The sequence below is a fragment of the Populus euphratica genome, unplaced genomic scaffold (genome assembly GCF_000495115.2).
Source record: "Populus euphratica unplaced genomic scaffold, PopEup_1.0 scaffold213.1, whole genome shotgun sequence".
NCBI lineage: Eukaryota > Viridiplantae > Streptophyta > Magnoliopsida > Malpighiales > Salicaceae > Populus > Populus euphratica.
Window position 1 is genome coordinate 792,473 of NW_011499916.1, and position 16,351 is coordinate 808,823.

Genomic DNA, 16,351 nt, shown 5'->3' on the forward strand with positions numbered 1-16,351 from the left:
TTGTCATGGTTAATTTTGAGAGTAATCTAGCGGGTGAGAGGAGTCGGAGGAGGGGGAGATTGAGACATTGAGGAGGAGGTAGTAGAGATGTAGAAGGCAGACATGGTTGGAAAACAAAAAAAAATAAAAAATTAACGAGCTATGATACCATATGTTATAATAAATCTTTTGTCGTGGAAGCTATGAATACTCAGAACTCGAATATTATATTGTTCTTGGACGGGAAAGACATGGGTAAAGAAGATATGTTCTTTATATTTTTTATTTTAAAAATACATAAATTAACATCAAAATCTATTCTTATATCTCTGACCTTATTAACAAATTATATTAAACAAAAATAATAAAGAAGTTAGTAGTGGCTCTTAATAATTAGAGTAGGGCAATGGTGTGAAAGAAAAGAAAAAAGGCAAAGAGGAGGGAAAGCAAGGGGATGATGTCAGTCCCAGACCATGTGAATGGCTTTGCAGGCTCTAAGTTTTCTTTGCTTTGTCCCCAAACCATGCTCACATGTAGGGCACTGTGTCCTCTTTATTTTCTATAATAACTTGGCTTAGCCACCACATCTACAAACAGCTCCTAGCTCGGCACCTTCCATGGAGCCTCGAATTTATGTTGGTTTTTATTAATTCAAATTTATGGGATGCACTAATCATTATCAGACAGAGATGTGTAGGAAATTCTCTCCTCTCTCTCTCTCTCTCTCTCTCCTGAAGCCTTTTACCTCAAGAAATTAAGTGCCTTGCAATCAGGCAATCTTCATGCAGGCATCTACTAATAATAAAAATGGCATGTGATCATGTCCCCTCCCCCTCCCTCCCTCTCTCTCATCTGTGAACAAGAAATTTTGATTAGAAAATGGAGTCTTGTTAATAATAATTAGCATATATTATATCACATGATTAGAAAAGTTCTTAGCAAATAATCAACTGATTAGAATATAACAAGCAAGCATGAGTGTAGCCTGTCAAGCAGTCATAGAATAATAGGCAGGGAGTTGATTATAGAACCAAGATTCGTGTTTTGGAGGTTTATACTGGTTGGTAACGACTGAGCTGGGTTAGCTCCCATGTGATCTTTTATGTTTGATATCCATTGATGATCTTCATACGATTAAATTGAAAGAAAAAAAATCGATGTTAATGTTTAAAAACTGGTCTGAAAATACCCTTAACCTGTTCACTATCCCTCAATGGGACAGTCCAAATCCAGCAACGAAAATTAGAGTTTGTGGCTTGGAGGTGTCGTGTATAAACAATGGCGTCGTCGCATACAACTCCTGACGCCGAGTCTCGTGAGCGTTGCGAGTTGCAATGAAACCAGAAGCTAATAATACCCTTCACGTCTCGCAGATGCATGCGCCATAAGACCACAAGTTCCGCACAGTTATACAACAGATATGGAAACCACAATCCTTTACGGTGTAAAATATACTCCAGCTAGTACTTTGAACTCTTGAGATGTTAATTTGGCTCCTCTGCTCGGTGGGTTTTTGCTCTAGATGTGCAAATCGTAAGAAACTTCCTAGTAAGTGAACTTACGCTTTGAAACCTTACTTTGACTTCATTTCAATTTCAAAATGAACACATTAACCCGGCCATGGTTGATCTAATAATTAACTTTACCAAACTTCGTCTATATTTAGTTCCGGGTTAACGATGGGTTAAAAAAATAAAAAAAATATTATTTTAATAAAAAAATAATTAGTTAGACTGTCATAATAATCATGTGATCCAAGCTATTTTTTTTTAGATTAACGTGGGTGTCCGGGCCAGCTTGCGCGCATCACGACTAATCCCACGGGCCCTGAAGTTAACGACCATGTAAGCCTCCAGTGGCCATCATATGAGCAACCAAGGACTCGAACCTGAGACCACAGAGGGAGCAAACCCCTTGATCCCAAATCCTTACCAGTTGGAGCAAACCTCTTGATCCAAGCTATTTTTGATCATACGATATCTCTATTAGCTGAGTGAACAATGAATTAAAAAAAATGGTGATTGAAGCTTTTTTTTATATATATATTAGTTATTGACTCAAACTTTTTTTTCATAGTCGGGTTAACAATAAGTTAAAAAAATAAATTAATATTATTTTAATTAAAAAATTAATTAATTTAAATTGACATAATCATCCGGTAATTCAAGTTTTTTTTTTCATATCAAATCTCAACTCAAGTCTTATAATTATAATTAATACTTGAAAGTGACTCTAAAATGCATTACAATAATGTTAATGTTATGACTGTTAAAATAATTAAGATCAAATACAAAAAAGAGGTTAAAATTATGAATAATCTGTATATTATGAATGCTTGGTTTTAACCAAAATACAAGCAAAGTATATATAGATTAAACTGAAAATATTATTTTACCCTTAATAAATAAGACTACATAAATATTATTTAACAATGACTATTTTATATTTTGGTTATTTTATCCTTTTCCTTAGCTTTAGGGATAGGATGATCTTGTTATCATGATATAAATGTTTTTTTTTTATGATTATGCAAGGTTATTTTGGTAATTAAAATTTTAACAGCACAATAAAATTACTAATATAACCCTTTAAAATAATCTAATGCCTTTAGCACGAGGGTGTTTTTGTATTTTCAAAATTTATAGAATAGTTGAATTACTGTATTACCTTTACTATTTAAATTTTTTAGCCTTGAATTCAAGAGCTTGGTTATAATTTCATTATGGTTTGTTTGTTAATATTATTTAGTCTAAAGGCATTTTCAATTTTTGCACCAAAAGAAATATGAAAAAGTTGTTAACGCATGTCTCGCACATGTCAACGCATTATTCGCTAAATTGCTTTTTGGTGATACGTTCAACTAGCTCTAACAGTTGTAACCGTGATCCCGCTACATCATTTGATTTGTCTTGGCGTTCTCTTTCTTTATGCGATGGCGGGTATATGATAGTTTTGCATGGTTTAGCTTGAAATTACTTTTTCTTTTTCTTTTTTTTTTCTTTTTCTTCTCTTTCTTCATTGAATTATGTGTTGGCTATGTAAAAATTCATACCAACTGTTCAATTTATTCAATATATTTTTTCTTTTGATTCAATCCCTCTTCTTTTATTTACAATTGTTTTATTTACATTAATTGTTTCTGATTAGATTTTATTTTCAATTTCATCCCTAATCATTTGATTTTTTAAATTTAGTCGTCATTCTTCTAATTTTTATTTGTTTTGTTTTGAATTATTTTCTTGATTAATTTGTTTTTTTTTCAATTCCACCCGTAATTTTGTATTTTCATTTAATTTTATGTTAAATTTAATTCTAATTTTTTTAAATGCTATTTTTTTAATTATTTTCATAATGAATTAGTTTGTACAATTTTCCCTGAACATTTAATCTCATTTGATTTTTTCCTAGACATTAAATTTCATTTAATTTTGATGATGAATTTAATCTTGATTCATTTAATTGCTTCTTCTTCTTTTTTGCATTGTTTTTTTATTTTTTTTTAATTTCATCCCTCAAACTTTTTCTTCAAACTCCAATTATAATGGAAGCCTCATATAAAGAAGAGGCTAAAGATCTGGGGACAAAATTTCTTTGGCCACATATCCTCCATTTCCTTTGATGATTCCATGATTTTTCATGCTTCCCCTTTTTTCATGGGCAATTTTCAGGAGTATCTTTCGTATGATTATCACACTATCTGAGCAATCCACATCCTATGCACCTTGTTGTAACCCAATTTTGGATTCACTAAAATTTTTTGGAATGTTATTTTATCTTATTATTCATGACAAAAAAATATAATAAAAAAAAAGAAAAAAAAGAGTTTAAAATATATTTTCTCGAGTCAACCGTCATTTTCGATCAAAACCGAATCCACCGAGTCAATACGGGTCCCACCATGTCGACCGGGATGAAAAATGAGTTTCAGGCTGTTTCGGGTCAAAACTGGTATTTTTGGTCAAAAAACCCGGTCGACCGAGTTGATACCCGTATAAAAAAGTTTTTTTTGTAATTTAAAATTAATTTTTAGCGGATGAAAAACTTTTTATAATACTGATTTGAATTTTTAATTTTTACCCCTATAAATAAATATTATTATTATTTAGTATTATTATATTATTATTTAGTATTATTATATATAATAAAACAAATAGTAATCGATGGAAGTTGAAAATTTTAACAATCCGTGAATTGTTAACAATTCATCCGTGAATTGTTGTCTGAATTCATTGGCTATAAATAGCCAATGAATTCAAGACAGCAGAGGAAAAAAAGAGAATAAAAAATTGATTTCTGCATTTGCAATTCTCAAATCGAGCAGGTTACTATTTAGGTTACTATTGGAAACTATTTATTTTTTTATATTTTTTCTGTACATTAAAGTTTTTTTTAATAAATTAAAAAATACCAAAAATATCCCAACCGTTAGATCTAATAGTGTTTAGATCTGAGCCTTTTCTTTCTTAGGATACAATAGGCTTTACCACACCAAATTAAAACCCAAATCACTCTCAGCCGTTCAAATAATCTGCCCTTCGATCTGGTTGCGCCACGTCAGCAGGTATACCGAGCACTCGGTACACGGCGCCACACCAGATAGTAGCCCATTCAATCCTGACCGTCCGATCATCTTGGAGATCAAACGAATCACAGCCGCACGATCTGTTCATCCGAGATACAGCGGTTCACAGCCTTCAGAGGCACGAGTGCGCCATACACTCGTCCACACCAGATCCAAACCCAGAGCTTCTCTCTCCTCTCGCCGGCGATTCTCTCTCTCTCCGCGGATCTCCCATTTCCGGCCGTCTCAAGCCGTGAAACCACCACAGAATTGTGCATCGCCTCCCCCTGAGCAAAACCCCGGCAGTTTCACACTTTTTCACCGGATAATTTGGCCGGAAAAAGGCCGCGACCGACATCGACCTTCAAGTCGTCGATTCTCCCTCCTCAGCCATCAACGGCCAACGAGACCACCACCATCGGAATCCTCATCCTTAGATCTACCAGAATTGACTATCTTTTGGCTGGAAACTCGCCGGAAAATTTCGCGTGTGAACAGTAACCGCGGGTCCAGTGGCATTTTCGTAAATTTTCGATAAATCCGAGGATATTTCAGTCTTTTGCCTATAGAGGGGTACTGAGGTAATTTTCTATGATATTTTATGGTATTTTATGATATTTTTATATATAAATACTTGTAAATTTTTACATGTGAAAAAAAACAAAAAAAAATAAAAATAAATAACAACGCGGGTTCAACACCCATTTTTATCATATCACTGTTCATAAGTCAAAAGCCCAATTTTCAAGAATTGATATATCTATTTGTGAATGATATCAAAATAATTTTTATTTTATAAAATAAATATTATTTGTCGACACGTCTCTTTTATTTACAGAAAAGGACCGATGTCAAAAAAAAAAATTAAATACCAAATATGAATTATGTCCATTATTATTTATTTTGGTAAATCAGACGTAACTCTCCTTTTTAGGGATAAACGTCGACATTTTAGACAAAGTCTCCTAATTTTAGGGACTGATGTCATTTTTAACGCGTCTCCCATTTTTAGGGACCGACGTTAAATATGTTAAAAATTTACAAATAAGCTCAAAATATAATAGCATTTGAATCAAAATAAGAAAAACACACAAGTAAAGGTAACCTTTCTCTGAAAGGATGTTTTAAGGGTGGTGTCTACCTTCCCTTAATAATAACTAACCTAGTATCCGAATCTCTGGGACCAGTGTCTAATTTTGGATTTCTAGTTCCCTCAAATTACTAGATGGCGACTCCAAATAAAATCTTTATTTCCCCCTAATCAAATAAAAAATTAAATTTCTTTTGTTTTTTTTTTAAAAAAAAACAAACAAAAAAAGGAGTGGAGCCGTCGCCCGACGTCCTGTAGCGACACACCTAAAAAATAAGGTTAGATGAACAATTGATGCATACAACTCCCTAATTACAGAGTCAGGTTCTTATCATGTGGCTGACTCAATAGAGTGATGTCTCAGGGAAATTGATACAATAACAGTACTGACTGCTCAATGCAACCATGAACCTACAGGTAGTTAAATGAAACTGGGAAATGGCTGTAACTTGTTTCACTATCAAAATGGGAAGTCAATTACAGAAGTTGGGAAACAAAAACCCTCACGTATTCATATATACGACATTCAACACCATCTGTCAAACATCCTCATCTCCATTCTCCACAGCAATAACAAGATCAAACTCCATCAATAGACGCGGAAGTAGAGCAAGAACTATGAATTCTACAGTCATTACACTTCTGTCTTTTTGTTTACAAACCATTCCTCAATGAAAAGCTAAAACTGGCAATTTTCCAACCTTGCACTAATAGCGGGTGTAGATTTGAGTTGTAACTCTATAATGTTTGAATTCAGGTAACAGAAGTAGTAAAAGGTTAGACGTTTGTCGCTAAATTATCCTTCCAAGACCCTGATGCCACAGGACATTGACAAGATAATAACTTTGAAAACCTTTTTCTTAGCTTTCTAAGATTTCTTTTAAATAATACCAGATCCGGTCCTATCTGCACCACCGAAACCAGCTCAAGCAAGTTCAGGTGCATAAAGATACAATGAAGAGGCTAGACCTGCCAAACAATAGTCTACCCTGCACGCTATGTAACCAGTGGGGCAACGAAACTAAAAGACTTTTCCAAAAAAATAAATAAATGAGAAGTACAAAAGACATGATTGGAATTCAGAATAGAAACGCAACTGAAATACTTTGAACAAAGGTATGAACTGCCATAAATTATTGACTTCATTGGGTAACCAATCTGAATAATAATAATAACATACATGTCCCAGTCTACATTTTCATTTATAAGCCCCTATACTCTATCAACATCTTAAGCTAGCCATGAGGGCACCAATATCGTTGAGTAACTGTGGCTTGATTCTAATGGTTTTGTGCATTCTATGGATACCTTCAAGGGTATCATCGTCTGAAAACAAGGTGACCCCAATTTATGACCCAGGGGATATAGAGCAGAGGTTTGAAGACTGGCTGACCCGATATGGCAGAGAATATGAGACTAGAGACGAATGTCACTGTGTTTTGGAATATACCAATCTAATGTTCAGTTCATTGACTACATCAATTCTCAAAACTTATCCTTCAGGCTCACTGACAACAAATTTGCAGACCTAACAAATGAAGAGTTCAAATTTACCGACCTATGTTTTCGGAGTAATAGACATACAGCTAAAAAGATAAACAATGGGTGCGGGGTGCAAAAATAGCAGAGTTGCCAGCTGCAGTAGATTGGAGGAAGCAAGGTGCTGCGACTCCTATTAAGGACCCAGGTCAATGTGGTATGAGATTCTCTCATTCAAGTTCATTTAATTGCTAATTGTCAGTTCTTATCTCAAATCATTTTCAATAAGAACAGCTGATGCTAGTTTCTTTCCAACACAGGAAGTTGTTGGGCATTCTCTGCAGTGGCATCTGTGGAAGGCATCAACAAAATCAAGACAGGAAAATTAGTATCTCTGTCAGAACATGAGCTCATGGAACGTGACGCTAGCAGTGATACCCAGGGCTGCAAAGGTGGAGACATGAAGATAGCATTTCAATACATCAAAAGGATTGGTGGAATCACAACCGAAAATGACTACCCTTACAAAGGAAAAGACAGAACCTGTCAGAAAAAGAAAACTAGGGACCATGCAGTGAAAATAAGTGGTTATGAAGCAGTACCTGCCAATAATGAGAATAGACTACAAGCTGCAGTTGCCCAGCAACCTGTCTCTGTTGCAATTGACGCTGGTAATTTTGAATTTCAACTCTATTCCAGTGGTACTCTTCAGTGGCTCCTGTGGGGATCAACTCAACCATGGAGTGGCAGCAGTTGGTTATGGTGAATCTAGGGGTAGAAAATATTGGCTTGTGAAAAACTCTTGGGGCAGAGACTGAGGTGAATCCTATATAAGGATGAGACGTGGTTCTGGAAATAAGAAAGGTATCTGTAGCATTGCCATTGAGCCCAGATATCCAGTCAAGTAGTAGGAAGTCCTTTAAGTGTATCAGCCAGATCCAAATTATAACATGATGGATGTTAGCTTAACAAGATGCTTCATGATGCTGTTTACATATGTAAATCAAAGAAAAGATGTTATTGGAAAGCTGAACTTATTAATAATTGAGATTCACTGAAAGCATGCAACTACAAATATGTGGCAAAAGCATAAGTGGGCGACAACTACACCAAATATGGAATAGAGATGACAAAATGGTCCTTGAGGGATAATAAGTTTTCGATGCACTGTTATTGTTTCTAACTTGACATCCCCAGCTTTTGTTCTGTATTCGCTAGCAATCTAAACATACTATCATCCTCTTTGTCTGTGATTTAAAGAGAGAAAAAAAGGATTTACATTTTGGAAAACTGAGACAGTATACCTTGCTTATGTGCTGGATGTTTGTCAATATATAAATCAACAAAATATTTTCTTTGTGCAGCAGTAAGAAAAAAAAACATGCTTTTTTGGAGAGAGAAATAGTTTCAGGAATCGCATTGCATATTTAATTAAACATTAAATGATAGATCAATTATTATTTCATTTTCTGATATTTTAATATTAATTAGATTTTTATCTTGAAAGAAATCAAGGTTTATTTATTTCATTAAAGCAACTAAATTCTACAGTAACACATGCGCCTGAACATTGCTCTCAAAAGTTGTCTTTGCAACAAATTTTATGCATGCCTTCCTTTATATAAGCAAATCTTAGTGTTCTTCTTCGTCTTTTTTATTTTCTGTGAAATTGAGAAACCAAGATTGATTACTTCCCATCTCCTGCCCTTACAGTTTAAACAAATGCACAAGAGCAAAATTTTATTTTTGACTGACGGGAATTAAAATTGAAGGTCAATAAACAAAAGCTTCACGACAATTCAGATTTCAAACAGAGTATGACATCAAGCTGAAGAAGATGATAGAAACCCAGTCAACTAATTAAGTCACACGAATCTCACTTGGGTGCCCTTCGAAAACAGAGTGGAAAAGATGCAGGATGGGGAAACTACAAACTGATGCATAGATTCATTTCATTTTATTTTATTTTATTTTAGAGGATACTGTGTAATGCAGGAAATGAGGCAAAATAATAGCCCACTGATAGGAGTTGGGGGCACTATTCCTCCAGAAATAATCTCAACTACTAACCAATGGATACTTGTGGTATATAGAATCACACCTAAGCAATGAAATGAACAATATCAACAATGTGGATTCTGTAAGAGGAAGGAACATGAACGAACTCCAATACCTACCACTAGTGATTTGGTACAGAGAAGAAGTGAAATAAAGGGGAACACCATAGAATTTCTAAATTCAAATTCATCTACAAATAGAGAAGCTAATTATGTGAGTTTAGCATTATTCAGTCTGCAGAATTTTGAATTGCAACAAATAGAAAACTTGCATTGAACACTTCTTAACTACCAAAATCCAACCTCGATATCCATATGATCATGCAATTGGCATGATTCATCAAGAAATAAGAAATAATGCTTCAGTCTGTACATAGCAACTTAAGTCAATACAAAATTATGCATTGTTAACAACACGCACCAGTAAGTTTCAACTCCAACACCCTCGTGTCCATTTTGTGAGAGAATGACCGAATGGCCGCCATGGATTAGCTGTCTCGAGATGATAAAATGTTGGTGCTGCTAACAAAAAGAAAAACTGACGTCTATATGAGCCATCACGAAGATGCACAAGTTCAGTTCTCTAAGAAGCCTCGGTATCAAACACCAAAAAAGAAACTATGAACTTAATGCTGCAAATCTTTCTCTCACAGTACAAGCAAGCTTCCATTCACCAACATCAATCAATCCCTCAATCACCTTTTGCCTCACCTTGATATAAGGTATAAACCCTTTCTCTGTCATTCCCATCACAACTTTCGCGGCCAAAAAAAAATCTTTACACTCCAAACATCCCTCAACTACCAACTCATAACTTTCAAACCCAACACCGTAACCTTCCTTCTCCAGGAACTCAATCATTTCACCAGCTTTCCTCATCTCTCTATTCGCCCTCAACGCTGCCAATACTTTCACCACTACTCCCTGCCGAGGACACAAGCGCATTCTCACCACCATTTCCTTCATCATCTTAATTGCATCGTCACATTTTCTAACTCCACACATTGCACCAATAACAATCCCATAACTTTCCCAATCAGGAAAACAACCCACTTGTTTCATACCCTTCAAGACTTTCACTGCCTCGATCAACTGATCAACATTACATAAAGACAACACAATATAATTACACAAACCACAATCAGGATTATACCCAATAGACTTCATTTCCATTAGAATGTCACCAACTGACTGACCTTCACGCCGGCGATCAAGCCAAGCAGAAGAGAGAAAAACATGTGTTTGAGGCACAGGTAAGCACCCAGAACGAAGAGTGCATTGGATTATAGCAAGAGAAAGAGGGAAAAGATTTGAATTTTGAAGGGTATATGAGAGAAGAGAGCTATAAACTATAGAGTTTCGAAAGCGGGGTCTTATGGGGATCAAAGATTGGATGATCTCATCAATGACTTGAGTCCTAAGATTAAAAGGGAAGGTAGAGAGGAAAGAAAAAGGACTTGGGTTGTTGTTAGATTGTTTAAAGGAGTCGAAAAGGTCAGGGATTTTTAAGTAGGATTTGGATTCAACGGCTGCTTTGAGGGTTTCTTCAAGTGGTGTATGTGAGGTAGAGAGTGTACGAAACTGAAGGAGAATTTTACTGTATGGAAGAAGAGATTTGCTCAGCTTTGTTGCTAGATTTGCCATCTGTAAATGAATCAAAATAATGATTCAAACTGAAATAAAATTAAATCTCGCCATGGGAATATTATCAAACAGGTTGTGGCCGTGGGCATGAAAAACAAGCCGTGGACCAGCTAAGGGTTTATGGCCGGCGAAAGCCTCGAAACATTGCCACAAGTCACTCTATTATAGACATTATGTCAAATCAATCCCTGCAGAAATAATTTGGCCAAAATCAACTCTTGCACTTCCAATGTTTGCACTTGTCAAGACAGATATTATCTCTAACAATCTAAGATAGTGGTTATTATTATAGTAATGAATATTATTTAAAATATTTTTTATTTAAAAATATATTAAAATAATATTTTTTAATGTTTAATATAGGTATATCAAAACAATTCAAAAATATTAAAAAATAAATTAAAAAATATAAATATAAAAATACAATTAAACCACAAAAACAAACATTACTTAACTTTTTAATACTAACTTTCCATTAGATTGACAACACATTATTAATTGGAAACTCTTGCAAAATCTTTCATCAAAACATAAAATAATAAAGATTTATCATTAATAAATATTTTATATTTTTTAAAATTTATTTTTAGTATTTAGTTTTGAGATTAGAATCCATATTATTAATAGTGATTTATTTTTTGAAAGAAAATAAAAATTAAATATCAAAATTAAATCCAACATTATTTTTCTCAATATTATCAAATATTAATATGTAGTATTTCAATATTTACTCGTATTATAATTCATATTATATTTTTTTTGTGTTGACAAGAAGTTTTATTATAAATGTTAATAATAAAAAAAATATGTATATTGAAGCAATTTTGCAAAAGAATCAATTTTTAATTTTTAAGATTTATTTAAGTATGCATGATTTTATTTACTTACTTGGAATTAAAATTAGAATTTAATAATGTAAAAGTAGACATACGGAAAAGAAGATATACATGATAACTTATTCTTTTAAATTTTTGTTGTCATAATATTACTAAAATTCTAACAATGGGTATGAAATTATTTACTTTCCAAATTTAAGCACTTAAATGAAATTATATGTATAGTTTAATGACTGATTTGTAGTTTTCCTTAAATTAAAACCCCTCATGGCACAAACAAAACCCAAGAAAAATCTAAGCTAAAATGCAGAAGCAAGCCCAACCTAGCTAGTAGAGACAGCAGAACTGCCGAAGACAACAGTAGAGACAGCAGAGTAGCCATGGCCACAGAGCTTGAAGAACTAGTGGGCTTTCTGTCTTCTCCTTCCCCGCCTGTAAGAGTCTCTCTGCTCTTTCCTTTTCTTTCTTTCATGGGGTTTTTTTTCCTTTGATGTATATTAATTAGTGGAATAAAAAAATTTATAGGTGAAGAAGGCAGCTGTTGAAATTGTTCGAGATTTGACTGGATCCGAAGATGGGTTACAGTCACTTTCCAAGTATGGCAGTACTGTGCTTCCTTCATTATCTCAGCTACTTGAGGAGAAAAAGGTCGCTAATATCAATTATCAATTATCATTTACAAATTACAAAAGTTACATGATTTGATAATTTTCTTGAATGTAACATTGCTGTTAATAATCCCGTCGGATTTGGCCTAGTGGTTATTGGGTAAGGACTTACTTGAGTTGTCCGGTTTAGGCATATGTTTTGAGTTTCATTCATGGTGCTGTTAGGTGCATGCATTTCCATGTTGGAAGATTCTAAGTGCAGTTGTGAAAGAGGGACTGCATTTACCCCCGCATTCTCAAGAGCAGCTGGCCTCAAATGTGCGGGGATTGCAAAGATGATGGCATGATGCACTTAGCAAAGTCTTACATTAGTAGGGTTATCATAGGTTTGTGTTTATATATTGGCCTGGGAAAAGAATAAACCTTATATTAATGGAATTTTATCTATATGTTTCAGGAGGTTTCTGAACCTGCAGCAGAAGCTCTTATAAATCTTTCACTCAACTCGAATTTAGCTGCAAAGATGGTTGAAATGGGAATCATTAAAACAGCAATGGATGTATTGTATAAACCAGATAGCAGCATAACTCGGTTGTCGGTGATGCTACTAGTTAACCTCACACAATTGGATTCTGGAATTGTGTCCTTGCTTCAGGTACTTTTCAGCAAAAAAAATTAAATTATATTTCTTTATTTTGGAAATTAATGGCTCTCATAATGTTTCTTCATACACTTTCTGGAGAGATGAGTGTTTTGTTTCCCTTGATCACCATATAAAAAAATAGTAACAAGAAATGGTTGCAACTTCACTTGCTTATTAGATTGAGGATGAGAAAATGCAAGGGCTATTCGTTATGAAGCTGGTGAGATCATTTGGTAGATCCTCTGATGAAACTAGAGGTTTGTTTTACTTCTTATCAGCTTGAGTTTATTATATGATTCAGATAATGCATCCAAATTTAAAGTCATATATTCGCATGTTACTTATCAAATTGAGTTCTAGCAATACACTTAATTGGTGTATAGCATACTTAAAAAATGGATAGCAAAGTTGTTTTTCTTTAGCTTATCCATCTACTCTGTGGCTTCATGTCTTTTATATTATGCATGCTTTTTGTATGCTGCAATGTTTTTTTGGTACTTAATGCCATGTGTATGGCAGATGATCCATTTGATCATGTTGGTTCAATTCTTGTGAACATTTCAAAGAAAGAAGCCGGAAGGAAGATGTTACTAGACTCTAAGAGAGGGTTGCTGAAACAGATTCTCCGCCAATTTGATTCAACAAGTCCATTACGGAAGAAAGGGGTATGCATAAATTATTAATTCTAACCACTAAAGTTTCTTCTAGAGTTCTCTTCAACATTTTAGGTATCTGTTTATGCAAGAAAAATGTAGGGGATGAATTTTGCAAGCAATTTCTGATATGTGGATGTATTTTGGTCCAAGTCCTCCATTTCTTTGTTCTTCTAATAATGATGAATTACTCTAAATTTGAATTCTATCTGGCCAAAATTTTCTACAGATTTATTCGAGTGACCTGGTATTATATGTGTCTGTGAATTTTTGTGCTCGTTGGGACCCATATTTAGGAGAAATGCTACAATATAGCCCTTTATTTTCTTTAGATATTTATCAACCTTTTCTTCTTTCGGCATGTGTAAATAGTTCTTAATGTTCAAGAACTTCTGCATCTAGATGTATTAGCCAATGGTAGCAAATTGTTCCATCCTTCCAGTGCTGATCCTCTTTTTATTGTTGTTCTCTGTTGCTGCTGCCACCCCTATTGATGAGTTTAGAATGTAAGAAAAAAATTTCCAATACCTTAGGACAGGTTTGAGATTGGTAATACTTAAAGTGCTTAAATTCAATTTCCAATAGAAGTATTTTTTGGTACCCTATCTGTTGCCTTCTTAGTTCAGGGTGACCTTGAATGGCTGAACGCAACCAAGATAAATAGAGTCAAACTTCATTGCTTAGTGGGATTGTTTTTCTTACAGGTCTCTGGAACACTCCGCAACTGTTGTTTTGAAGCTGAGAATCAACTTCAGAATTTTCTTTTGATATCTGAGTTTCTTTGGCCAGCTCTACTTCTTCCTGTCGCTGGTAAAAAGGTACCTATGTTACCTCTGTCTTGATCTTATAGAGTTTGTCACTCATTTTAAGTTCTATGCTTCAGTAAAACACTAGTGTAGAGTGATGCATGCTTTTTTCATAAGTAATTAAGTTTTATTTCATGTTTCAACCATAGAATAGAATAGGGAGGAAAACGAGAAAAGAAGGTAATCAAATTTTATTTCATGTTTCAACCATAGTGTAGGGAGAGTGTGAGGGGAACCAAAAAATAGTTGTTAGTTGAAGCACATACCCCACAAGATGTTTCCATTTCTAAGCACATAACCCACAAGATGTTTCAATTTATAAGCACATCACCCACGAAATAGTTTTATGCTTTTATCCATTCAGTTTGAAAATATAAGTTCATGCTCATAATTACATGGCTAAAGGCAGCATTATAGCAGTTGACAACAAATGATCTATATCCTCTACAGCATAACTACACATGCAAAACTAGTTGACAGTTTTGAATTCCCTTGTGATATGAATTTTCTATGAGTTATCCATCATAAAATACCTCTCTTTGGGATGCTAATGTGCCAAATATTTTCATATAGTGTAGAAAGAGACTTAACATCAAACTTGCCATACCCTTGAGGTCTAACACATGTCTTTGTCACTGGATTCTCGAGAATTGGAACCATTGAAGTACTAATAAAAAGCTCCCACTGTCTCTAATTTGCAATCTTGTGTCCCGCAAATAATTTGAGAGATGCATGATAGCAAATTGTTAATAATAGTCATCATGCTTGTATATATGTTTATGTATATAGTTCTCCGCCTATATTGATCACAATTTTTCTGTCTTCTCTGTTTCTTGTTTTTAGTATATTGAAAAAGCTCATGAACTCTTTTTTTTTCATTAATCTGGGTTGTCTTCCCAGATATATAGTGAACAAGACACATCAAAAATGCCTCTTGAGCTTGGCAGTGCACTCTCGATTGAGCGCGAACCATGGGATGATCCTGAAATTCGTGTTGAAGCATTGGAATCTATATACTTGATCATAGTACAGGTAAAATTACAGGCATTGCATTTTTCCTTTTCTGACAGGAAGTGTGTACGTCAAATTTTGTTTTGGTGTTACCTTTCAATGAGCAAGAAGACTTTGAATAGCTCAAAAATTTCAAAAACAAACCATGGAGCCTCACATTAGACCCTATTGAAGGGCTGGCTTTAGATTTAAACAACTTTTCAATTAGTTGTCTGGCCACACGTTGTAGACAAATCTGGCATTACTTAGTTATTTCCTTGCTTTCAAGTCGATATTCTTTAGGTAAATTAGCAAGACTGCCCCTAAGGTATAGTAACTTATAAGCTCCACCATCCAATTTATGTAAAAAATCGTGTTCAGTTAAAATTATTACAGTTTCCTTTTCCTCGTATTTTCTTTTTGTTTTTTTCCTTTTTTTTTGTTTTGGTTTTTAATCAGAGAAATCAGTTTTTGGTGTTTTATTATACTATTATCAGCTTAGTTCTTGCGCATCCTTCCATAACATTGCAGGAGGCAGGTCTAAGAGCCTTTTGGTCTGTGAATGGACCATGTATATTACAAGTTGGATACGAAGATGAGGAAGATCCTAAAGTAATGGAAGCATATGAACGAGTTGGTTCATTGGTATGTCAATCCTCGTTAGTGCTTTTACTGCAGTGTTTTCTTCTATTTGTTTTTTCGCGTCTTATTCCCTCTATTCAATTTGCAGCTGGTTCATGGCTGCGGAACAGAGGAACCCGCCAGTGAGACATCAAAATGATAGTCAGTTTGTGTAAGATCTGAAACAAATTGGTATCAGGCTGATTTTTGCTGTCAATCTGCCAGCGGACTGGAAAATGTTACCTAAAGTGTTCATTGAACTCGAGCAACTTTTGGTGATATAGGTGTCCAGGATAATGTGCTTGTAGTCTGTTAGAGAACAGTTCCTATAAAATTATATATATATATATATATATATATATATATATATATATAAAAAAAGAA

General features: G+C 34.3%; 2 protein-coding genes and 2 long non-coding RNA genes across 8 annotated transcripts; 3 read left to right on the forward strand and 1 right to left on the reverse strand.

Moving 5' to 3' along the window:
- Positions 1–5,899: 5,899 nt before the first annotated feature.
- LOC105134639 (uncharacterized) lies at positions 5,900–8,150 on the forward strand. Its single transcript, XR_844033.1, has 2 exons — positions 5,900–7,326; positions 7,430–8,150. It is a non-coding gene; the product is annotated as an uncharacterized LOC105134639 (long non-coding RNA).
- On the reverse strand, positions 6,736–10,941 carry LOC105134638 (Pentatricopeptide repeat (PPR) superfamily protein). 5 transcript variants are annotated; one of them, XM_011039118.1, is made up of 3 exons: positions 9,588–10,941; positions 7,712–8,095; positions 6,736–7,459 (listed from the first exon to the last, which is right to left on the reverse strand). In XM_011039118.1, the coding sequence occupies exon 1, from the start codon at positions 10,808–10,810 to the stop codon at positions 9,785–9,787; it is 1,026 nt and encodes a 341-aa protein (XP_011037420.1). In that variant the 5' UTR covers positions 10,811–10,941; the 3' UTR covers positions 6,736–7,459; positions 7,712–8,095; positions 9,588–9,784. The 5 variants fall into 5 exon arrangements, with proteins under 5 accessions (XP_011037420.1, XP_011037419.1, XP_011037417.1 ...); XM_011039117.1 differs by having other exon boundaries at positions 6,736–7,553; XM_011039115.1 differs by having other exon boundaries at positions 6,736–7,625.
- Positions 10,942–11,926: 985 nt separating this feature from the next.
- On the forward strand, positions 11,927–16,308 carry LOC105134641 (protein HGH1 homolog). Its single transcript, XM_011039119.1, has 9 exons — positions 11,927–12,080; positions 12,172–12,294; positions 12,712–12,909; positions 13,076–13,154; positions 13,417–13,562; positions 14,255–14,368; positions 15,257–15,388; positions 15,878–15,991; positions 16,077–16,308. The coding sequence occupies exons 1-9, from the start codon at positions 12,027–12,029 to the stop codon at positions 16,125–16,127; spliced, it is 1,011 nt and encodes a 336-aa protein (XP_011037421.1). The 5' UTR covers positions 11,927–12,026; the 3' UTR covers positions 16,128–16,308.
- Positions 14,375–14,808, forward strand: LOC105134640 (uncharacterized). Its single transcript, XR_844034.1, has 2 exons — positions 14,375–14,618; positions 14,651–14,808. It is a non-coding gene; the product is annotated as an uncharacterized LOC105134640 (long non-coding RNA).
- Positions 16,309–16,351: the final 43 nt, after the last annotated feature.